Here is a 24,488-nt window from a genome sequence, read left to right as displayed (position 1 = left end):
CCAGCCCCGGCTCCCCCGGGCGCCCTCGCCCCACCCGACTTGAAGTTGCGCGCACTCGGGCTCCGTCTCCGGCGCGTCGTGCCCCCGGGGTGTCGCCTGCGCAGCCGGCGGGGACCGCCACCTCGCCATGGCCGGGGCGCGCGGGCTGCTCCGTCTGTGGCTGGGCTGCTTCTGCCTGAGCCTGGCGCAGGGGGAGAGGCCGAAGCAGCAGCAGCAGCAGCACCAGCAGCACCAGCAGCGGGAGCAGCATGTCCCCGAGCGCCACGGAGCCGCGCCAGGTGGCCGCGCGAGAGGCGGTGGCCCGAGCCCCGAGGAGCTCCGGCCACGGGACGGGGCGTCGGAGCACATGCTGCGACTCTACGACAGGTACAGCGGCGCCCAGGTGGCGCGGAGTCTGGGGCCCACGCGCGCCCGGGCCCCGCGCGAAGGCAACACGGTGCGCAGCTTCCGAGGCAAGGCGACAGGTGAGAGCGCGCGCGGGGACCCACGTACCCCATCCCTCCCTCCCTCCCAGGGTGCCTTTTGGGCTCCCCCAAGCAGGACACCCCCTCCCCTAACCCCTGGCTTCCTCGTGCGCCCCCTGCCCCTGTCCATGCACCCCCTTAAGGACCCTTCCGCGCCCTCTCCAGCCGCCCCCTGCGCCCCTCCGTCCTGTCCCATCGTCTCACACCTGGCATTGCCCCAGGTGCGTCTCCTCCCTGGCAGACCTAGTTTTGGAAACTTGCAGCAAGAGGGGACAAGAGGAGAGGCAGACTGGGGCGAGCAGAAGCAGAGGAGGGGACCTGGCTGCTGGAGGGGGTGTTTGGAAGAAGGGCAAACGGGGGGACCCCTCTCCCCAATACCCAGGCTGTCTGTCCTGGGGTGCCTCATTCTGCTGATTCCCAAATCGCTCAGCGGGAAGTCCCTTGGGTTGGAAATCAAGCCACCTTCATCACCAAGAGGAGAGAAGTCAGACTCAGAACTTTTTTTTTTTTTTTTTTTTTTTTTGCACATTTGCCTTTTAAGAGCTGGATCCTGCACCAGCTCTTAACTCTGCACCCCTTTTTGTCGCTATATCACCATGGACACGTTCTGCTGGCTAGCTTCCTCTTCCTTGGTGGGGAAAAAAAAAAAAAAACCACACACACACACACAAGCAAAACCAGGTGCTTTGGTGTTTTTGGGTTCTTTAAAAGCCATCTGGGCAAATAGAGGTTGCACAGTCCATGCTGGGAGGAGCTGGGAGAGGAGGGTGGAGGGAGCAGCCGGCACAGGGTGTAAACACCTCCTGGAATCCACCCGGTGAGAACCGGCTCTTGTCCCACTTTTCAGCACAGATCAGCTTGGGGCTGAGACGCGGCATGGCTCAGCAAGAAGCCTTCTCCTAGTTCCTGCGGTGGAGCAAGTAACTTACACTGCTCAGGGCCTGCCTCCCTCCCTCCCTGGTGCTAACTAGGCTTAAAAAAAGGGAAAGTTTTCTGGACACCTCCCTCTGTTTCTGTGCTTTGAAGATGGACCAGGCATGCATGATAACCGGGGCGGGGGGAAAAGTAACTGCAAAGCATGTTGAAAAAAAAAAAAAAAAAATAGCCAGGCATCTTTAAGGCAGGAGGCCAGGCCTTCATCCATCCATCCGTTTGGTCAGGATCTCTAGAAAGAAATTTCCCAACGCTTTGATAGGTAGGTTTCTTCCTGGAAACTAAATAAATAAATAAATAAAAAATAAAAGGAAAAGTGAAGATTCCCCATCCAGGAAAGTTCTAGACTGATACTGCTGTAAATGCACTTTCAGAGCTCATCGTAGGAACGGTGACATTCCCAATAAATGTGAACGGCGCGGGGCCGGGCGCGGTGGCTCTCACGCCTGTCATCCCAGCACTCTGGGAGGCCGAGGCGGGAGGATCGCTCGAGGTCAGGAGTTCGAAACCAGCTCTGAGCAAGACCCCCGTCTCTACTAAAAATAGAAAGAAATTAATTGGACAACTAAAAATATATATATACAAAAAAGTAGCCGGGCGTGGTGGCGCATGCCTGTAGTCCCAGCTACTCCGGAGGCTGAGGCAGGAGGATCGCTTGAGCCCAGGAGTTGGAGGTTGCTGTGAGCGAGGCTGACGCCACGGCACTCACTCTAGCCTGGGCAACAAAGCGAGACTCTGTCTCCAAAAAAAAAAAAATAAAAACAAACAAACAAACAAAAAAATGTGAACGATGCTTTTTGTAACGCAGACGTCTTTGGCCAGGGTCTGAACGGAAGCAGATTTCACTGTCTTCTGAAAACCAGGCTCTGCTCGTGGTCTGCAAGGAGCTGGCCTCCCGGCTAAGGGAACAAAAACCCGCGCTCAGCATCCTTGCCGTGGGAGGGGGGGTCTGTCCCGACAGCTGACCGCGGCAGTGACTGCCTTGATTACATCCGTGTAACCACGTGTGGCCACGTGGTTGTTAGCAAAGATCGGGAGAAAGTTGGGTGGCCACGACCAAGTTTGTCAAATCGCTCTTGCCTTGATACTCATTTTCTTGATTCTATTCCTTAGGGCAGGGGTCCTCCAAGTTTTTAAAACGGGGAGGGGGGCCAGGTCACCGTCCCTCAGACCGTTGAAAAGAGCGCACTGCGGGCCCGGGACGGGACGGCTGCTAAGCAGGACAGGCAGCGGCGGCAAAAACACCCGGCATAGCGGGATAAATGTCCTGGGCGGGCCGCATGTGGCCCTCGGGCCGTAGTTTGAGGACGCCTGCCTTAGGGGACTAGCCGAGCCACCCAAGAGATGCACAGTAGTTACTTTCCTGTACCAGTAAGTTTTGTGTTATCACACAAACCACTTGGTTTGAGGTGGAATTTGAGTTTAGTCCATGCACATATTGTGTAGCGTTTGTTTGTTTGTTTGTTTGTTTTAGGCAGTGGAACCAACCACAGAAGAAGGTTCGAGTAACTCAAAAAAAAAAAAAAAGAGAGAGAGAGAGACTTCATTATAAGGCAGTTCTGGCTCTAATAAGGCAGGACTCCAGGATGGTGCTAAGGTTTTTCATTTTTTTTGAGACAGAGTCTCAGCCAGAGCGTCAGCCTCACTCACAGCAACCTCCAACTCCTGGGCTCAAGCGATCCTCCTGCCTCAGCCTCCTCCCGAGTAGCTGGGACTACAGGCATGCGCCACCATGCCCGGCTCATTTTTCTATATATTTTTAGTTGGCCAATTCATTTCTTTCTATTTTTTAGTAGAGACGGGGTCTCGCTCTTGCTCAGGCTGGTCTCTCGAACTCCTGACCTCGAGCAATCCTCCCGCCTCGGCCTCCCAGAGTGCCGGGATGACAGGCGTGAGCCACCGCGCCCGGCCAGCGACATATGTTCTGATGTAGGCGAAGGGTGCTGTCTTGCATGAATAAATTGACGTGTTTTCCAGTCCAGATATGTTTAAGTTTCACAACGTATAGGCTTCAAGCAGGGGTCCTCAAACTTTTTAAACGGGGGGCCAGTTCCCTGTCCCTCAGACCATTGGAGGGCCGGACTCTAGTTAAAAAAAAAAAAAACAACTATGAACAAATTCCCATGCACATTGCACAGATCCTATTTTGAAGTAAAAAAAAAAAGCAAACGGGCAAAAACACCCGCACGTGGCCCTCGGGCCGTGGTTTGAGGACGCCTGGAATACTTTAATGAAAGGTCAGGTGTTGTGTTGTCACGTTGTGTTATGAAGCAGCTGCTGAGCCGGCAGACTCTAGCCTCAGTGATAGCCCTGGAGCCCTGGTTGCTCCTCGGAACCTACTTGATTGAAATTATTTATTGTTCTAAGCCCAGAATATCTTTGGTTGCAACTCAGCGGCCGTGGTCTGCCTCTGGTTACTTTCTACTTAAACCATTACTGGAAGGTGGGATGGCATCCGTCCTAAACACACGTTCTGCTAACCCCTCTTCTCCTCCTCCCTTGAGGAGGAATCCTTGAATCCCATATATGCCTGCCTTGGATCACATATATGATGGCTTTAGTGAACTTTTTTTTTTTTTTTTTACCGTAATCAAGACGGTTTGCATTTGTTATGCCGACACTGTGAGTTTGGAGCCCTCCTATGGTTTTTTTTTTTTTTTGTGTGTGTGTGTGTGTGTGTGTGTGTGATGGGGAAGGGCTTACATAAAGATAGGTTTTATCTTTCCCTTTGCGAAAGGTAATTTGCAAAACGCTTGATGACAGAGAAGTTCCACGCTTTTAAAAAACGCACCACCTTGGAGGAAGACAGAAGGATTTGAAATCAGCTTTTATTTTACTCTTGGTTTCAGTTGTCTTTGGCTTCTTTTGTTTCTCTTTTTCTTTTCTTTCTTTCTTTCTTTTTTTTTTTTTTTTTTTTTTTTTTTTTTTTTTTTTTTTTGACAGACAGAGTCTAACTCTTGTGGTCCAGGCTAGAGTGAGTACCATGGCGTCAGCATCGCTCACAGCAACCTCCAACTCCTGGGCTCAAGCGATCCTCCTGCCTCAGCCTCCTCCCGAGTAGCTGGGACTACAGGCGTATGCCACCACGCCCGGCTCATTTTTTTTCTATGTATTTTTAGTTGGCCAATTAATTTCTTTCTATTTTTAGTAGAGACGGGGGTCTTGCTCTTGCTCAGGCTGGTCTCGAACTCCTGACCTCGAGTGATCCTCCCGCCTCAGCCTCCCAGAGTGCTGGGATGACAGGCGTGAGCCACCGTGCCCGGCCTGTCTGTGGCTTCTATGTGATAAAATGAGAATATTTTACAACAAGGGTTCCTCCTCCTTGATCTTTCAAGATAGACGATTGATGTTCATTATTTTCTCATCATTCCCATAGTCCCTTCATCTTATTTTCCTTAATCACAAATGTAACTTCTGTAGGAAAAACGATTAAAAGACAAGTGTTTTTTATTAGGAAATGATCACTGTTTGTGGTAGACAGCTATAGAGAGATTACATTCCAGTGGGTACGTATTGCCTTTTAAAAAAAAAAAAAAAAATCTTACGTATTTCATAGACCGAAAAAAAAAAAAATTGAGGCAATCCAAACCCAATGTGAATATTTTCCTTTACTGAGGAAGGACAGATTCTTTCCTACTATTCAAAAAAAACTTTTAAAATGAAGAATTATGAGTTTCACATATTTCTGAAATACAAGGCTAAAATATAAGGCTTTGGGGGAAAATAGTCTATGATTAAGGGCTGAATGATCACTCCAATAGAGCCCATTCCTATAAAAATACATGGACCGACGGGAAAGCATCATTTCTGGATGGGTTTGATAGCAAGGAGCTATAATAACTTTATTAAAATGTAGTTACTTGGAAATGCCTAGCGCCTAAAGACTAGACTTGAAATTAAAAAGTACTTGGATTATCTGATGTCTTTATTTTAAAGCACAGTAGACATCAGCTGCCTTGATTCACATATGATGGCTTTAGTGAACTTTTTTTTACCATAATCAAGACAGCTTTATAATCTCTGCCATTAAAAAATACATAATACCAGGCCGGGGCTCGGTGGTTCACCCCTGTCATCCCAGCACTCTGGGAGGCCGAGGCGGGAGGATTGCTCGAGGTCAGGAGTTCGAGACCAGCCTGAGCAAGAGCAAGACCCCGTCTCTACTATAAATAGAAAGAAAATTAATTGGCCAACTAATATATATAGAAAAAATGAGCCGGGCGTGGTGGTGCATGCCTGTAGTCCCAGCTACTCGGGAGGAGGCTGAGGCAGGAGGATCCCAGAGTGCTAGGATTACAGGCATGAGCCACCACGCCTGGCCCAGGGACGGTATATTGAAAGGCAGAAATTTCTCTTCATTTATGTAAAACGTAAGCACATACGTCATAGAGTGTTTATTGACGTGTTTATTGACTCCTGTTTATTGACGTATTGGCGTGTTTATTGACACCTTCAGTGATCCACCTTCACTTAAGATGCATCTTCTCTTGGCAACAGAACCACGGTAAAAGGAGTGCTTTTATTATCTTCGAGTGTATCAGGAATAAAAGCGTTTGAGCAAAAAACGATCCCACTGTATTACCGGCTTCAGTTAGTTCTTGCTGCACTAAGTAAGGTACTTTTATATGTTCCTTTTATAAAATGATTGCATCCAATAGTTTTGGAAATGGTTCTTGGTGCAGCCCTTTTATTTTACAGTTAAAGCAACTGTACTCTTGTTTGCTTTCCCTTCAGAGACCATTGCAATTGAATCGCATTTGATTTGCATGCACTGCATGTAAATAATTGCATGCATTGTAATTTCATTCAAGACTGAACTGAGTGTAATTGCTGCACTTGGGTCTGGGTTAAGAGAAATGGTTTCCAAGTAGGGAAAGGATTGCCGGCGTTTTGATTTTTCTGTTACCTTAAGGCCTAGGAGTTAGATCTAAACTCTAATCTTGGTTGAACTGCTAAAATAAGTCAGCTAGTATTATTATTCTCAGTTTCCTCATCTATCAAATGGGTGCAATCATACCGACTGTGTCTGTCTCACAGAAAAATGGTGAAACCCAATTGACAAAAAGTGCATGTGAAGACGCATTGAAAGTTTAAAATCCAGATATAAATTGGGTATTATATTAATATTCTTTAATATTTTAAAAGATTTTCTCCCTCTAGCTTCCCACGGAGCCTTAAATGTGTCTCAAATGTTGATGATATGTGATTTTTTTGTGTGTGCGTAGCACAGAGACCACTTGGGTGACCATGTGGAAATAAAGAGGTGGTAGTCATTCCGTAACACAATCTATATCCCAAACCTGCGTTCAACAAGCGATGATTTCTGTCCTAAATATGGTAGCAAAGAGGAACAGGCTTGTCTGTGTCTTGGAGTAGAGATTTCTCAAAGTTAGCTGTTCTCAAAGTACAGTCCCTGGATTAGAAGAATCAATATCAGCTAGAACCTTGGCAGAAATTCTCCAGCCCAGAGCAAACATTCCGAATCAAAGAACCAAACTCTGGGCGGGAGAGGGTCACTCACAAATCTGTGTGGTTTTTTTTTGTTTTTTTGTTTTTTTTTTTTTTTTGAGACAGAGTCTCACTTTTGTTGCCCAGGCTAGAGTGAGTGCCGTGGCGTCAGCCTCGCTCACAGCAACCTCCAACTCCTGGGCTCAAGCGATCCTCCTGCCTCAGCCTCCCGAGTAGCTGGGACTACAGGCATGTGCCACCATGCCTGGCTAATTTTTTGTATATATATTTTTAGTTGGTCAATTAATTTCTTTCTATTTTTAGTAGAGACGGGGTCTCGCTCTTGCTCAGGATGGTTTCGAACTCCCAACCTCGAGCAATCCTCCCGCCTCGGCCTCCCAGAGTGCTAGGATTACAGGCGTGAGCCACCACGCCCAGCCACAAATCTGTGTTTTAACAAGCCCTTACAGGTGGTTTTGATCCATAGTTGAGCAACACTGCTCCAAAATTGTGACCTTAGAGTTTTGACTATTTTATATCATCATCATTGGCGTCCGAATAACTAGGATGATTAATGTGCTAATACTGCTGGTCTCATCTGGTGGTCCTTTTAGGGGGTCTCTCCGTGGACAAATAAATGGTTTATTAATTTATGTAGCAGTAAGCGTCTCTTACCTTAGAAGGTGTATTACTGCCTTTGTGACAGTTTTTGGCCTGGAGAAGGTCTTGAAGTCAGTTTATCAAGATTGCTTGGGCAGGGCGGGGTGGCTCACGCCTGTCATCCCGGCACTCTGGGAGGCCGAGGCGGGAGGATCGCTCAAGGTCAGGAGTTCGAAACCAGCCTGAGCAAGAGCCAGACCCCTGTCTCTACTAAAAATAGAAAGAAATTAATTGGTCACCTAAAAATATATATAGAAAAAATCGGCCAGGCGTGGTGGTGCATGCCTGTAGTCCCAGCTACTCGGGAGGAGGCTGAGGCAGGAGGATCGCTTGAGCCCAGGAGTCGGAGGTTGCTGTGAATGAGGCTGACGCCACGGCACTCACTCTAGCCTAAGAAACAGAGTGAGACTCTGTCTCCAAAAAAAAAAAATAAAAAAGAGTCCAGCCCTGTGCCACCATGGGCTGAACAACGGTTTGACTTAATATAGAGCCTTGTCTTTGAGGAGTTTATGGTCTTGGGAAGGAGTCGTAGCAGAGTAATGAACGTGGTAACAGAGGCAGGGTCCTGACCAAGGAATCAGGCCATCATGACAAGCTTGCCTCCTTGCGTAAAAAAAAAAAAAAAATCTGAATTATCCAGGATAAAAAGGGTGGGTACAGCTATGCTAGACAGAAGCAACAACAGGAGGGTGCAAAGTCCCAGGTGTGTAAAAGAAAGTGTGGCTTGCTTGGCCAGCCACTCACCTGACTCCTAAACCCATTTTTCCATGCTTCGGGTGTTATAACTCCAGGGAGTTCAAAATTGGCAAGGTTATCCTGCCAATGGCAAAGCCTAACCGGGCTGCAGAAGATATATTTATTACCAGCAAGAAAAATCCAGGCTGTTGCCAATACCAGCCAAGAGTGAGAAGATAGCGCCACCTATGGGTAGTTATATTTCAGCATCCAAACTATTTCTTTGGGAAGAGCTGGGAGCAGCCGGTGGTACCGTGTTTCCCCGAAAATAAGACAGAGTCTTCTATCTATTTTTCCTCAAGAAGACACCCTAGGGCTTATTTTCAGAGGATGTGTTACTTTTTTTTTAAGTGCGGTGCAACCATCTGCATTGATTCAAACACAGTGAAGTCGTCTTCTTCTGGGACATCATCCTCACTCTCCAGACCCCGAATCCCATCCTGAATGTCTTGTGACTCTGTTTCCTTTAGAGCCACCGGCCCCGATCTCTCCTGTCGAGCACTAGAGCTCTCACGGGGCAGATGAGAAGGGCTGCTCGTGTTCTTTCCCGCTCCGAGACCACACGCATGGGTTGTGCAGATGCGCTGCGCAGCCACGCCCGTCACTAGGGCTGATTTTCATAGCCACGCCCACCACTAGGGCTGATTTTCATAGCCACGCCCACCACTAGGGCTGATTTTCATAGCCACGCCCACCACTGGGGCTGATTTTCATAGCCACGCCCATCACCAGGTCTGATTTTCATAGCCACACCCATTACTAGGGCTGATTTTCATAGCCACACCCATCACTAGGGCTGATTTTCATAGCCACACCCATCACTAGGGCTGATTTTCATAGCCCCGCCCATCACTAGGGCTGATTTTCATAGCCACGCCCATCACTAGGGCTGATTTTCATAGCCACGCCCACCACTAGGGCTGATTTTCATAGCCACGCCCACCACTGGGGCTGATTTTCATAGCCACGCCCAACACCAGGTCTGATTTTCATAGCCACACCCATCACTAGGGCTGATTTTCATAGCCACACCCATCACTAGGGCTGATTTTCATAGCCACACCCATCACTAGGGCTGATTTTCATATCCCCGCCCATCACTAGGGCTGATTTTCATAGCCACACCCATCACTAGGGCTGATTTTCATAGCCACGCCCATCACCAGGGCTTATTTTCATAGCCACGCCCACTACTAGGGCTGATTTTCATAGCCACGCCCATCACTAGGGCTGATTTTCATAGCCACGCCCACCACTGGGGCTGATTTTCATAGCCACGCCCATCACCGGGGCTGATTTTCATAGCCACGCCCATCACCAGGGCTGATTTTCATAGCCACACCCATCACTAGGGCTGATTTTCATAGCCACACCCATCACTAGGGCTGATTTTCATAGCCACGCCCATCACTAGGGCTGATTTTCATAGCCACGCCCACCACTGGGGCTGATTTTCATAGCCACGCCCATCACCAGGGCTGATTTTCATAGCCACACCCATTACTAGGGCTGATTTTCATAGCCACACCCATCACTAGGGCTGATTTTCATAGCCACACCCATCACTAGGGCTGATTTTCATAGCCACGCCCATCACCAGGGCTGATTTTCATAGCCACGCCCACCACCAGGGCTGATTTTCATAGTCACGCCCATCACCAGGTCTGATTTTCATAGCCACACCCATTACTAGGGCTGATTTTCATAGCCACGCCCATCACCAGGGCTTATTTTCATAGCCACGCCCACTACTTGGGCTGATTTTTCATAGCCACGCCCATCACTAGGGCTGATTTTGGGGTTAAGGCTTCTATTGCACACCTGCTCAGACACCCTGCTGGGGCTTGTTTCACGGGTAGGGCTTATTTCAGGGAAACACTGTCCTTAAGAGACCACTGCCAGATTCCAGGTGGTGACGATTCACCCCCATGTTTCCTTCCAAGAATTTCACGGTTTAGGTTCTCTTACAGGTAGGGTCCCTGATTTCATTTTCGGTTCATGGTGGCATCCTGTTTTGACTCCTGTTTACCTTCTTTCTTTCCTAGGAACCCCTGAGAGCCAGGGGCTGCTCGTTTTCAATCTGACTTCCCTGAGCAAGTCGGAAAGCATTCTGTCCGCCACGCTGCACCTGCCCTTCGGGGAGCTGGCCACCGCCGGCCCGAGCTGCCCGGCGTCCCCGGGGTGCCCCCATCAGATAGGCATCTCCGCGTGGACCCTCACGCCCGGCAGAAACCAAAGCCGCCTCCTAGGCCACCTGTCCATCGACCCGGCCAGGCCCCCTGGAGACGCCGCAGCCTGGCTGTCTAAAGACGTCACGCAGCTCTTAAGGAAGGCCAGGGACAACGGCCAGCTCCTCCTGGGGCTCAACGTGACCGCCGAGGGCCACCCACCTCCGAAGAGGACGTCCCTTCCTCTGGAGCCTTACATCCTGGTCTATGCCAACGACGCTGCCATGTCTGAGCCGGACAGCGTGGCGTCTAGCTTTTGGGCACGCCGGGATGTTGTCACGGGGGCCTCGGCCCAGCTGGACAGCCACATCGGAGCCACCCTGTCCCTGGAACAGAGGAGGAGGAGGAGGAGGAGGAAGCGCTCTGCGGCCGCCCTGCTGCCCCTGCAGAACAATGAGCTTCCCGGGGCGGAATATCACCAGTACACCAGGGACCAGGTCTGGGGCCAGAGGGAGCCTTACAAGGCCCTGCAGACCCAGCCCCCCGAGAAGGGCAGAAGCAGAAAGAAACAGAGGAAGGGCTCCCCCCAAAAGAGTTCCCAGACGCTCCAGTTCGACGAGCACACCCTGAAGAAGGCGAGGAGAAAGCAGTGGACCGAACCCCGAAATTGCGCCAGGAGGTACCTGAAAGTGGACTTTGCGGACATCGGCTGGAGCGAGTGGATCATCTCCCCCAAGTCCTTCGACGCCTACTACTGCTCCGGCGCCTGCCAGTTCCCTATGCCCAAGGTAGCCTCGGCCCTCTGTCCTCCCACCCCTCCCCGCTCACTTCCTGCATCCGTAGTGGGGTAGAAAGACACGCCGAGATGAGTTGGTGCAAAGTGTGCATCTTCTTTTGCAAAGTCTAGCGGGACCGTGATTTGCTAAGTGGTTGGGGTAATCTTTGCAGAGTCTACCTGGACCCTGATTTGCTAAATGGATGAGTTAACCTTTGCAAAGTCTATCTGGACCCTGATTTGCTGAATGGATGGGGTAAGCTTTGCAAAGTCTATCTGGACCCTGATTTGCTGAATGGATGGGGTAACCTTTGCAAAGTCTATCTGGATCCTGATTTGCTGAATGGATGGGGTAACCTTTGCAAAGTCTATCTGGATCCTGATTTGCTGAATGGTTGGGGTAAGCTTTGCAAAGTCTATCTGGATCCTGATTTGCTGAATGGATGGGGTAACCTTTGCAAAGTCTCTCTGGACCCTGATTTGCTAAGTGGTTGGGGTAACCTTTGCAAAGTCTCTCTGGACCCTGATTTGCTAAATGATTGAGGTAACCTTTGCAGAGTCTACCTGGACCCTGATTTGCTAAATGGTTGGGGTAACCTTTGCAAATTCTTTCTGGACCCTGATTTGCTAAATGGTTGGGGTAACCTTTGCAAAGTCTACCTGGACCCTGATTTGCTAAATGGATGGGGTAACCTTTGCAAAGTCTCTCTGGACCCTGATTTGCTAAATGGATGGGATAACCTTTGCAAAGTCTATCTGGATCCTGATTTGCTGAATGGATGGGGTAACCTTTGCAAAGTCTACCTGGACCCTGATTTGCTAAATGGTTGGGGTAACCTTTGCAAAGTCTAGCTGGACCCTGATTTGCTGAATGGATGGGGTAACCTTTGCAAAGTCTATCTGGATCCTGATTTGCTAAATGGACGGGGTAACCTTTGCAAAGTCTCTCTGGATCCTGATTTGCTGAATGGATGGGGTAACCTTTGCAAAGTCTATCTGGACCCTGATTTGCTAAATGGATGGGAGAACCTTTGCAAAGTCTACAGGGACCATTATTTGCTAAATTGATGGGAGAAAGTAAATCACAGGTTTGTTTTTTCTTTAAGGGTTGCAAAAGTGATATGGAAGGTAGTATCGATGTCAAGAAAGACAGGAGAAAAAAATATGAGTGCGGAGTGCATTTTGCATTCCTTTCAAGCAAATCAGCTACCGTGTTTCTCCGAAAATAAGACAGGGTCTTCTATTTATTTTTCCTCAAGAAGACACTCTAGGGCTTATTTTCAGGGGATGTGTGTGTGTGTGTGTGTGTGTGTGTGTGTTTTTAAGCACGGTACAACAATCTACATTCATTCAAACAGAGTGAAGTCGTCTTCTTCTGGAACATCATCCTCACTCTCCAGACCCCGAATCCCATCCTGAATGTCTTGCGACTCTGTTTCCCTTAGAGCCACCGGCCCCAATCTCTCCTGTCGAGCACTAGAGCTCTCACGGGGCGGATGAGAAGGGCTGCCCGTGTTCTTTCCCGCTCCGCATGGCACGCATGGGTTGTGCAGATGCGCTGTGCAGCCACGCCCGTCACTAGGGCTGATTTTCATAGCCACGCCCATCACTAGGGCTGATTTTCATAGCCACGCCCCCTCACTAGGGCTGATTTTCATAGCCACGCCCATCACTAGGGCTGATTTTCATAGCCACGCCCATCACCTGGGCTGATTTTCATAGCCACACCCACCACTAGGGCTGATTTTCATAGCCACGCCCGTCACTAGGGCTGGTTTTCATAGCCACACCCGTCACTAGGGCTGATTTTCATAGCCACGCCCACCACTGGGGCTGATTTTCATAGCCACGCCCATCACTAGGGCTGATTTTCATAGCCACGCCCGTCACTAGGGCTGGTTTTCATAGCCACACCCATCACTAGGGCTGATTTTCATAGCCATGCCCATCACTAGGGCTGATTTTCATAGCCACGCCCATCACCAGGGCTGATTTTCATGGCCACGCCCGTCACTAGGGCTGATTTCCGGGGTAGGGCTTCTATTGCGCACGTGCTTAGACATCCTGCTGGGGCTTGTTTTATGGGTAGGGCTTATTTTCGGGCAAACACGGTACGTGGTTCCGTGTGAAGCTACCCTTCTGCAAGGAGCAAACTGCAGGGTGCAGAAGGCTGACTCTTTTGGGGGGCTATTCGAGTAATGAGTGGATTCCCTGACAGCAAAGAGAGGGGCCAGTGGGGGTCGATGCCCTGGCGCGGAACAGTTTTTGATACATGGTGTCTCGTGAGAAGCCTTGTCCCCAAGGAGGTCAGGGTCCAGGACTGGCCCAGGATAACCGGCCTCGTGAAATGCACCGAGCGTATTTATTTATTTCCTTTGCTTCCCTGGGAGACGTTAACAAGGAAATCAAAATAGGGTGCAAGGACTCTTTACACGTCTTCCGAGACCTATTTATTTCGACCCTGTCAGGGCTTACCTGTGGCTCTTCCAAAATCCGTTAAGAACTGTTCGTTAGCTATCCCATTTGTACTCAGTGTCCTGACACATGTATTTTGTCTCTTCTATTCCTCTCCCCCAGCCCCTGGACCCTGCACAGACAGTCCAAGTGCCTGTTCTCTTTGAACTCAGGAAGTAAATAGTACATTCTAGAGTAAAATGTGCTCTCTGGCTTAGTGTCCCGCCCCACCTGCTAACTTCCTACTCTGTCCGCCCATCCCGGCACCGGCTTTTACTGCCCAAAAACCCGAGGTTGCTTCCAAAGAGCTCCACCGTGGTCCTCAGTGGTCTAAAGAAGAAGAATTTAAAAACTGGGAGGGATCGGGATAGCAGAGATAAATTTGAGGACAGAAGTATGTTTAGTGCAGCAGACTAATTAATGGATCGTGCGTTCTTGGTCAAGGTTCTTAAGCATGAGCAGAATCTACAAATCGCCTAATGCAGGGGTCCTCAAACTTTTTAAACGGGGTAGGGGTGGGGGGACTAAGTTCACTGTTCACTGTCGGCTGTTGGAGGGCCAGACTCTAGTTTAAAAAAAAAAAAGAAAAAAACTATGTGGCTCACGCCTGTAATCCTAGCACTCTGGGAGGCCGAGGCGGGAGGATTGCTCGAGGTCAGGAGTTCGAAACCAGCCTGAGCAAGATCGAGACCCCCCCGTCTCTACTATAAATAGAAATAAATTCATTGGCCAACTAATATATAGAAAAAAAAATGTGCCGGGCATGGTGGCTCATGCCTGTAGTCCCAGCTACTAGGGAGGCCGAGGCAGGAGGATCGCTCGAGGTCAGGAGTTTGAAACCAGCCTGAGCAAGAGCGAGACCCCGTCTCTACTATAAATAGAAATAAATTAATTGGCCAACTAATATACATATAGAAAAAATTAGCCGGGCATGGTGGCGCATGCCTGTAGTCCCAGCCACTCGGGAGGCTGAGGCAGGAGGATCGCTTGAGCCCAGGAGTCTGAGGTTGCTGTGAGCGAGGCTGACGCCACAGCACTCACTCTAGCCTGGGCAACAGAGTGAGACTCTGTCTCAAAAAAAAAACCCCAAAAAACTATGAACCAATTCCTATGCGCACTGCACGCAGCTTATTTTGAAGTGAAAAAACCAAACGGGCAGAGACACCCGTGTGTGGCCCGTGGGCTGTCGTTTGAGGACGCCCAGCCTAGAGTCTAGCTGGCGTGTAGGCTTTGATCCCGGGGATGGCGGGGGTGGGGGGAGGGGCTAAGATTCTTTGCATATGCCACAGGCTCCCAGGTGACGTGGATGCTGCCCCTACCCAGATTGCACTTCCAGTAGCCTCATTCGGAGCCAAATCCTCTTGGCTTGAATCTGGGTCTCACCGCGCACCAGCTAGAGCTCCTGGGAGAAGTCGCTAAAACTCTCTCTGCGTGTTGGTGTTCTCGTTTTCGAAACTGGTGAGATAGTAAAGAACAAAGATAATAGTTTCTTTTCTTTTCTTTTCTTTTCTTTTTTTTTTTGAGACAGAGTCTCACTTTGTTGCCCAGGCTAGAGTGAGTGCCGTGGCGTCGGCCTCGCTCACAGCAACCTCCAACTCCTGGGCTCAAGCGATCCTCCTGCCTCAGCCTCCTCCCGAGTAGCTGGGACTACAGGCATGCGCCACCACGCCCGGCTCATTTTTTCTATATATTTTCAGTTGGCCAATTAATTTCTTTCTCAAGGGATCCTCCTGCCTCAGCCTCCTCCCTGAGTAGCTGGGACTACAGGCATGCACCACCATGCCCAGCTCATTTTTTCTATATATTTTTTAGTTGATCAATTAATTAGTAGAGACAGGGGTTTTGCTCTTGCTCTTACTGGTCTGAAACTCCTGACCTTCAGGGATCCTCCTGCCTCAGCCTCCCAAGTAGCTGGGACTATAGGCATGCGCCACCACGCCCGGCTAATTTTACACACACACACACACACATATTAGTTACCCAGCTAAATTTCTTTCTATTTTTTTAGTGGAGACGGGGTCTCACTCTTGCTCAGGCCGGTCTCGAACTCCTGAGCTCAAACGATCCTCCCACCTCGGCCTCCCAGAGAGCTAGGATGACAGGCAAAGATAATAGTTTCTACCTAATGAAAATTGTGGGGAAAATGAGATAGCAGAGCTCCTTGCCCTTAGCAGGCATTTGTGAACATTTCTTATTGACGTCACTGTTCACGGCCGTGGCTGAGAAGAATAGAAACTAAGTGCAGAAAACTGAGCAAAGACGACAGAGGAAAACGGATCGAGAGAATAGAGGCCGTAAGGGAAGAAAAAAAGTTTTCTGGATGCTTCTAGTCCCTTCTCGAACATCACAAAGCTGAAACTAGGGTTCTCCCCCCGAGGTTTCTCCGGAGAGTCACAGAATCAAGAAAGCAACTGAACTCATCCTGACAGTTGTCAGAGTTTGGAATGGCAAAATCAGAACTCCAGGGGGACAGAGCAGGGATAAGTGTGAGGTTTTCTCTCTGAGCTCGAGATTTGCTTTTGCAAAGTCGACAGTGGACGTGTCCGGCTGCTGCAGAGAGTCCTCGATCTCTCATCACTTGTGTGGCTCTGCATAACTTTTATTATTATTATTATTATTATTTTGAGTCAGAGTCTCACTCTGTCGCCCGGGCTAGACTGAGTGCCGTGGCGTCAGCCTCGCTCACAGCAACCTCAGACTCCTGGGCTCAAGCGATCCTCCTGCCTCAGCCTCCTCCCGAGTAGCTGGGACTACAGGCATGCGCCACCATGCCTGGCTCATTTTTTTTTCCTGTATATTTCTTAGTTGGCCAATTAATTTATTTCTATTTATAGTAGAGACGGGGTCTCGCTCTTGTTCAGGCTGGTCTTGAACTCCTGACCTCGAGCGATCCTCCCTCCTCGGCCTCCCAGAGTGCTGGGATGACAGGCGTGAGCCACCGCGCCCGGCCTGCATAACTTTTATGGCTTTCTAGCGGTTCCCTTTAAGCTTCTCAGGCTTGAGGTCTTTCGAGAGGTACGGTGACTACAAGAGCAGGGAAACTGAGGCACACGCAGCGGCTACCTTAAGGGTAATTAACAAGCATCGCTGCAGTCAGCACAGGGTCCATTGTGGCGATCAGAGCAAACCGTTTCAATAAAAATACAGTCCAAGTTGGCTGCTCACAGCGGCTCACGCCTGTATAAACCCAGCACTCTGGGAGGCCGAGGCGGGAGGATCGCTTGAGGTCAGGAGTTCGAAACCAGCCTGAGCAAGAGTGAGACCCCGTCTCTACTAAAAATAGAAAGAAATGAATTGACCAACTAAAAATATATATAGGGAAACTTAGCCGGGCATGGTGGTGCATGCCTGTAGTCCCAGCTACTCAGGAGGAGGCTGGGGCAGGAGGATCGCTTGAGGCCAGGAGTTTGAGGTTGGCTGTGAGCGAGGCTGAACAAAGTGAGACTCTGTCTCAAAAAAATAAAAAAAAAAATACAGTGCAAGCAACGTAGGATAACACAGGTCCCTGGCCAGGTCAATACAACACACGTGGAATAACTGAAGAGCCAAAAAGCGTTCAGACTCCAGATCGGCTTTCTCTCCCGGGCTGGCCTCCCCTCTCTCTCGGCCTCCCGAGCTTTGAGAGCGAGCCGAGCAGACTCTCTGCGGGGCGAGGCCCTCTGTCTGCAAAAGCTGACAACCTGCTCTGTAATTCAGAACAGCTGTGTTCCGCCCGCCCCGCATTCCGGGCTTTGCCCTTTTCCCCGATTCCGATGAGATATTCTCTGGCTTCGCGGTCACACCCACTCGGGCCGGGCCCCAAGCGTCTGGAGCAAAAGCCAACCCCACGCCCGGGTCAGGCACGGAGGCTCTGGGAGCGGGCGAACTGCCTCCCCTTGCCCACCCGTCATCAAATTTCAACTCCCAGGACTTTGCACACGGCTCGGCAGGTGCAGACCTGACCGCTGTTGATTTCGTTCGCAAACACGGCGACAGTTTGGATTTTTTTTTTTTTCTTCTGATTTCTAGAACCTTCCAGCCAATCTGTTCTCTCTACCCGGGGTCGGGAGGGAGGGGGGAGGGAGACTCTTGGAATCCTGCCAGGAGATGAAAAATGCCCACGGAGCGAAAGCCAAGTTCAATCCCTTCTCCTCTCCTGGCCACCTCGACAGAGACAGGGAAAACAGAGATTTCAGATGAAAATGATTGAGCCGTTGTGGCTCACAGAGAGCCAGGAGCACGAACAAGGAGTAGAGGAGTGAAGTTATTTTTTTTTATTATTTTTTTGCAAAAGCTAGGAATAGCAAAGACGTAGAATGAGGCAGAATTAAGAATCGAAACAGGCCGGGCGCGGTGGCTCACGCCTGTCATCCTAGCTCTCTGGGAGGCCGAATTGCTCAAGGTCAGGAGTTCGAAACCAGCCTGAGCAAGAGCAAGACCCCGTCTCTACTATAAATAGAAAGAAATTAATTGGCCAACTAATATATATACAGAAAAAATTAGCAGGGCATGGAGGGGCATGCCTGTAGTCCCAGCTACTCGGGAGGCTGAGGCAGGAGGATCGCTTGAGCCCAGGAGTTGGAGGTTGCTGTGAGCGAGGCTGACGCCACGGCACTCACTGTAGCCTGGGCGACAGAGCGAGACTCTGTCTCAAAAAAAAAAAAAAAAAAGAATTGAAACACACTACACCAGGTATCCCATATAAAGAAGAAATTCACGTTTACCGAGTTCAACGTGACACACACCCTCCATTCTTTAATTTCCTGAATCCTCCCATTCTAATCTCTAGCCATGAAGATGAGCTCTAAAAATATACTCAATCTTGATGGACTGAGTCACCTAAGCAAAAAAAAAAAAAAAAAAAAATTACTTAGACTGACGTGGAGGTCATGCTACACCCTCATTAGGGACAGGGAGAGACCGGTGAGAAAAAGAGGTCGGACAGGTGTTTGCGATCGATGGGTTTCTTCATTTCCTGACTCAAGCTCCTAAGGAAAGTTGACCTGAACTCAAAAACAAACAAAAACGAGGCCCTGGCTCTGTGCCCCACACCAGCAAGTGACTGCATGGATCTTTTGTGCGTGACATAATTATTCCTGGTAAGGGCAGCTCCGTCAGAGGATTCCAGAATGAGGGAAGGAAAGAGAGGAACTCCCTTGCAATCTGAGATGTCCCTGGTATCAGACACCCCAACCCAGAATCAAGGTCTTGTGCCTGGAGTCCAGCAAGCTCACTGGAGACTCGAGACTGCTCATGGAATCATAGTTTCTGAATCTATCATCTGTGAGTTGGAGCTTCAGAAAAAAAAAAAATTTTTTTTTTAAAAAAAGGACAGGAATTTTCCTAGGAAACACCCATGAATATTTTCCGTGTCTACACCAGGTCATTTGAACGGAGCCTTTTATTTTTGTCGGCGGGAATTCTTTCCAAAGAAATAGGTAAAAAAAAAAAAAAAAAAAAACAGAGGGTATGCTATTTCTTGCAAGTCATTTGTTTGGTGAAACTCAGAGGAATATTTAAACTCTAGAACTTAGACTGTCATATAGTTAAAAAAAAAAAAAAGACAAAAAAAAAAATGAACCCTTAACCTTTTAACTTGTTCCAGTTTCCCATGATAGGGAGTTTTAGGAATTTGAAATTATAAATGGAATTGCATCCATTTAGCAAGTATTTAGCCAGTGCCTGGAGTGCACACCACTCTCAAGACTGAAGACCAGCAAGGCAGAGCGGTATTTATCACCCAGGAACTCAGCTAATTCAGTAGATCTACTTTGCGTGAAATTTAAATATGATGGGAGTCATTAAACGTTAAAATAACAGAATAATGTCAGAAAATCTGACTCGAAAAATTCTTTGGAGGCCGGGCGCGGTGGCTCACGCCTGTCATCCTAGCAACTCTGGGAGGCCGAGGCGGGAGGATCACTCGAGGTCAGGAGTTCGAGACCAACCAGCCTGAGCAAGAGCGAGACCTCATCTCTACTAAAAATAGAAACAAATTAATTGGCCAACTAAAAATACATAGAAAAAATTAGCCGGGCATGGTGGCACGTGCCTGTAGTCCCAGCTACTCGGGAGGAGGCTGAGGCAGGAGGATTGCTTGAGACCAGGAGTTGGAGGTTGCTGTGAGCTAAACTGACGCCACGGCACTCACTCTAGCCTAGGCATCAGAGTGAGACTCTGTCTCAAAAAAAAAAGAAAAGAAAAATCCTTTGGGGATGCATGACAAGCTGTTTGGATTAAGTCAAGAGAGAAAAGTAGATGGCCACAAAAGCTTTCTTTAGAAAATACCAATGGATATGAAATAAGAAATGGCTACAATATTTGTGCAATATTGATCGCAGTTTGCGTAAGTTATGCATGCATTATTGATCATGCATGGTGTATAATATGCAAAGTAGAACAGCATGGACTTCCTTAAGGCGAGAATACAATGCTTTGCAATTAATTAAAAGTCAATTTTAATTAATTAAAAGTCAACTATTCTTTTTAACATACATTTAAAGTCTCTAAGAAAAAAAAAGGGCAAGAACAGTTGCTCGTTGTTAAGACTAATTTCTTAATTTATTCCTATTCATAGTAAAGTTGAGGTCTAATGTGTGGATAATTTGTTTTTCATTGAAATTGAAATATAGGATGAGATAAATTAGATTTGCCCTTTCTCTGCCATAAGGAATACTTTTTTTTTTTTTTTAGTATGCCAGCTTTCTATATTATTTGCTTCTTCCTTGGCCTGTATGAACCTTTAACCTTTTTTTTTTTTAATTTCTGAAAACAATTTTTATTTCTACTGTAACTTCTATGCGGTTTACTGGGTTTTATTTCTCTGAAAATAATTCCAGAAACATAAAAAAATAATAATATAAACGCGCTGCAATAAAATGTTATCCACTAGAGTAGTAGGAAAGTTGTCGATTCCCACAAAATTTGTAGCTATTAGCTTTATTCCTAACAAACACATTTTCAGCTTTTAAAAGTCATTTGTTTGGTGAAACTCAAAGGAATATTTAAACTTTAGAACTTAGACTGTCATATAGTTAAAAAAAAAAAAGAACCCTTAACCTTTTAACTTGTCCCAGTTTCCCATGATAGGAGTTGTAGGAATTTGAAATTAAAGTACCAGTTCACTGGGGCAAAGGTTCTGCTGAGCCCTGAGTAATGAAAAAGCCGGAGTTTGGGTCTAAATCCTATTCCTGACCCCATCTCCGGAAAGTTGCCAAATTCCTGTTTCTCAGCGTGCTTAAAACAAAACTATTTACACCTGCCGGAAAGAAGCATTGTGGGGGAAACTGACGTCACGAATTCCGGCCCCTTGGCCAGGTGCGGCGGCTCACGCCTGTAATCCTAGCTCTCTGGGAGGCCGAGGCAGGAGGATCGCTTGAGGTCAGGAGTTCAAGACCAGCCTGAGCAAGAGCGAGACCCTCGTCTCTACTAAAAATAGAAAGAAATTAATTGGACAACTAAAAAATACAGAAAAAATGAGCCGGGCATGGTGGCACACGCCTGTAGTCCCAGCTACTAGGGGGGCCGAGGTGGGAGGATCGCTTGAGGTCAGGAGTTCAAGACCAGCCTGAGCAAGAGCGAGACCCCCCCCCGTCTCTACTAAAAATAGAAAGAAATTCATTGGCCAACTAATATATATAGAAAAAAATTAGCCGGGCATGGTGGCGCATGCCTGTGGTCCCAGCTACTCGGGAGGAGACTGAGGTAGGAGGATCGCTTGAGCCCAGGAGTTGGAGGTTGCTGTGAGCGAGGCTGACGCCACGGCACTCACTGTAGCCCGGGCAACAGAGCGAGACTCTGTCTCAAAAAAAAAAAAAGAAAAAAAAAAAGAAGGAAGGAAGGAGAGTAAAGTGTGGCATTACTTAAGGAGTTCTTACGACCACTCTTGCAATACCTAACACTCTGTGCTTACAAATCAACAGTTCCTTTAGGTAGAGGATAGCTGTTATGGGCTTGCTAAATAAACCACCTTTTTCACATGGTGGTCAATGATTCCATTTGGCGTTTTCTTAGGGAAGAGATTTTTGCCCAGGCTTCTTTGGTGCAGTTCCTGCCATCCCTAGAACAACCCCCAGTTTTATTCCCAGGGGACCTGGCCCGCGCTCAGAGCCAGCTCTACCAAGTTTAATGCCAAACCCACAGCGCAACACTGACCCCCAGTGGCCAAGGGTGACCGGTCTTCTTAACCCCAGTGGGTGCTTCTCGAGAGAGTTCAATCGTTGCCAATATATTAGCGGAACGGTGAAGCTCATCCTCCTAGCAACTACTCAATAAATTAAACAAATCAACGCCCCTCTGACTCGGTTTTCTTTTTTAGCAACGATGTGTTGATATCACTGTAACAGCAGCGAATTGTGCATCTTTGTTGCGTAGGATGCTTGTTAGGGTTCTTTGCAATGAGAGTCGACAAACCAATCCTTTTGGTTGCAACCTTGCTATCGAAAACCTCATTGAAGGTAATCAGTTGCGTGTTTGGCAACCCAGCTGTTTGTGATTAAGTGCTTGTGGCTGGGAGGACCGGGTTTAAGCCCTCACTCTGCCACCTAGCAGCACGTTTGACATCAGACACGCCCTTGAAGTTTTTTTTTTTGGAGTCTTTGCAAAATGCTAAGAAACGTTATTTATGGCAAGGATTAGAGACGCTATGCATCGCATGCCAAGAATGCAGCAGGCGTTTATTTATTGCAGTGACCATTTTTCCCTGGGGGTGCAGAGCAGGAGATGGAGTTGGACGTAGAATGATGCCACGGGCTTTTATTAAACGGTCGGAAAAAAAAAAAGCAGTTTTTTTTACGTGGTGGGGAGGGAGGAGTGGAGAAGCAGTTCCACCTGGCTACACCTTGTGTTCTTCTTCCATTTTCTCGTTCTAGTCTTTGAGGCCATCCAACCACGCCACCATCCAGAGCATAGTGAGAGCGGTGGGCGTCATCCCCCGGATCCCTGAGCCCTGCTGTGTCCCCGAAAAGATGTCCTCGCTCAGCATCTTATTCTTCGACGAAAACAAGAATGTCGTGCTTAAAGTCTATCCTAACATGACAGTAGAATCCTGTGCTTGCAGATGACCCGGCAACCAACTCAACAGGGGTGCTCCATTCCATCATTAAGTTTGTTTTCATGGACTTTTTTTTTTAATTTAATTTTATTTTTTTGCACTGCCAATGCATTTTGCTCCAAAAGATTTTTTTTTTCCTTTTTTTCTAGAGTCAGAAGAGAACGAGCAAACAGACCGAAGATTTCTGTCGAGGAGAACTGTGTGGACCTTATTTGCTTCTGAATGTAACTAAAAGCAAGATGTTTGTAAACGTGGACATCTATTTTTCTCTCTCTCTCTCTTTTTTTTTTTCTTTATTAAATCACACACACAAAAAGTTGTCACTCAGACCGTGGGTAGAGCTGTCGGAGAGCACACGGATTTATTTTTGTGACGGTCTTTGAAAACAGATGGGAAATAGACAGACAGCAATAGCTTATCGTTAATCTCTTCTCGTTTAACGGCTAAAGGGGAGTAGTCATTGCACCTGTTTCAAGCAGGCCCGTTGCCTTAAGATTCCCGAGTTAACCCAGCAAGTGCTAAATAATCCCATCCACTTTGGTGTTTAGCTCCAAAAGCTTTTGAAACTCTTGTTTGCTTTTTTGCTTTTCCTCCGTGAGTCATGGAGTCATGGTGCGAGTTGTGTAGAGAGAGTGTGTGTTGAGTGTCAAAGTATGTGCATGTGCGTGCACATGTGACCAGTGCCTGTCCCCTCCGTAGGAAGCTTTTATACTTCAGTTCACACGGGTCTCTTTGTTGTCGTTGTTGCTTTTTTTATATATATATAATTTCATATCCCGGCAACACCATTCAATGATGAGAACTTCACGGAATTCCTTTTTAAACAACTGACTCTCTGGAATTCAAATTAACGGACTGCCAATGTCCAGACGATATTTTTGAAGTCCTTTGTTGTGAGCTATGTAAATAATGCTGGACTTACAGGAATTGGGGTTGTAGACCTTACTTCAACTGGAAAATTGGATCCCTCGGCTCTTTGGAATACAATATTCCAGGTACAGTTTTATATTCGCCCGTCGTGGCTATATTTGTTAAGATAGAATTTTTTTTACCTTAATATTTCTGGAGAAAACTCTTACTTTTCCATCTAATATTTTCCTAGGCAACCATATGTGAGTCATACTATGACCAGTCTGATTTATATATAAAAAAAAAAAATTTTTTTTAAATAATTACATTATTCGATTTAGTCTTCCTTTTACTTCTCTGCACTAATAACTAACATCTGGATACTGACTTCTTGTTGAATCGAGGTTGAGTTAGCAACTAGCTACGCACACCTGCTATGTACGGTGATTAAATAAGAAATCTTGGGTACGGCTGACTGACTTGTAGAGTTCTCTCTTTTTTCCCCCTGAGAATGTATCTCAATGTTGCTAAGTGTGTCAAAATGATCCCTTTTTTTTTTTTTTTTTTTGCTAAAAACCAGTCCTGCAGCTTTCTACCCTCGTTTCTGTAAATGTTTCAGTTGAGAATTTAATTCTTGTACAGTCAATGGAAATTTTAAAAGAAATATATATGTATATTATATATGTATATGGAAAAACTTCAAAGATGCTTTTAATTTATTTAACGGCTGTCGTCTTCCTACATGGGTAATAATTTTCGTCCTCGGATGATGAGAAGTACTTTTTACTATGGTGATTGGATGCAAAGCGAAATTTGGTTCTTTGGTCCAATCCGCATGAAGGGTGTACCGGAGGAAAAGCGTGAAGGACATTTCACAACCGATGTACAAGCTTCGCTGAATCTGTATCATTTCCTTCCAGTCACGAAGAGCTATTCGTTACACAGTACGGAAATAAAAATTGCTGAATTGA

The 24,488-nt window shown here is 47.5% G+C and overlaps 1 protein-coding gene across 3 annotated transcripts; it reads left to right on the top strand.

Moving 5' to 3' along the window:
- The first annotated feature begins 127 nt into the window (after positions 1-127).
- BMP3 (bone morphogenetic protein 3) lies at positions 128-24,488 on the top strand. Of its 3 annotated transcripts, none has more exons than XM_075998689.1 (4): positions 128-464; positions 10,286-11,196; positions 22,487-22,700; positions 22,818-24,488. In XM_075998689.1, exons 1-3 carry the CDS (start codon positions 128-130, stop codon positions 22,676-22,678), a joined length of 1,440 nt encoding a protein of 479 aa, XP_075854804.1. In that variant the 3' UTR covers positions 22,679-22,700; positions 22,818-24,488. The 3 variants fall into 3 exon arrangements, with proteins under 3 accessions (XP_075854804.1, XP_075854803.1, XP_075854802.1); XM_075998688.1 differs by having other exon boundaries at positions 22,487-22,720; XM_075998687.1 differs by having other exon boundaries at positions 22,487-24,488.

Source organism: Microcebus murinus, chromosome 29, assembly GCF_040939455.1.
Source record: "Microcebus murinus isolate Inina chromosome 29, M.murinus_Inina_mat1.0, whole genome shotgun sequence".
NCBI lineage: Eukaryota > Metazoa > Chordata > Mammalia > Primates > Cheirogaleidae > Microcebus > Microcebus murinus.
Note: the sequence above shows the minus strand (reverse complement) of the source record. Positions and strands in the feature narration are given on the sequence as shown.

What these genes read in the sequence shown, in the direction of transcription:
- BMP3 (XM_075998689.1), top strand. Translation starts at nt 128, where the DNA reads ATGGCCGGGGCGCGCGGGCTGCTCCGTCTGTGGCTGGGCTGCTTCTGC. An exon ending in CTTCCGAGGCAAGGCGACAG is followed by an intron (nt 465 to 10,285) that starts GTGAGAGCGCGC and finishes TTTCTTTCCTAG; the next exon opens with GAACCCCTGAGAGCCAGGGG. An exon ending in GCCAGTTCCCTATGCCCAAG is followed by an intron (nt 11,197 to 22,486) that starts GTAGCCTCGGCC and finishes TTCTCGTTCTAG; the next exon opens with TCTTTGAGGCCATCCAACCA.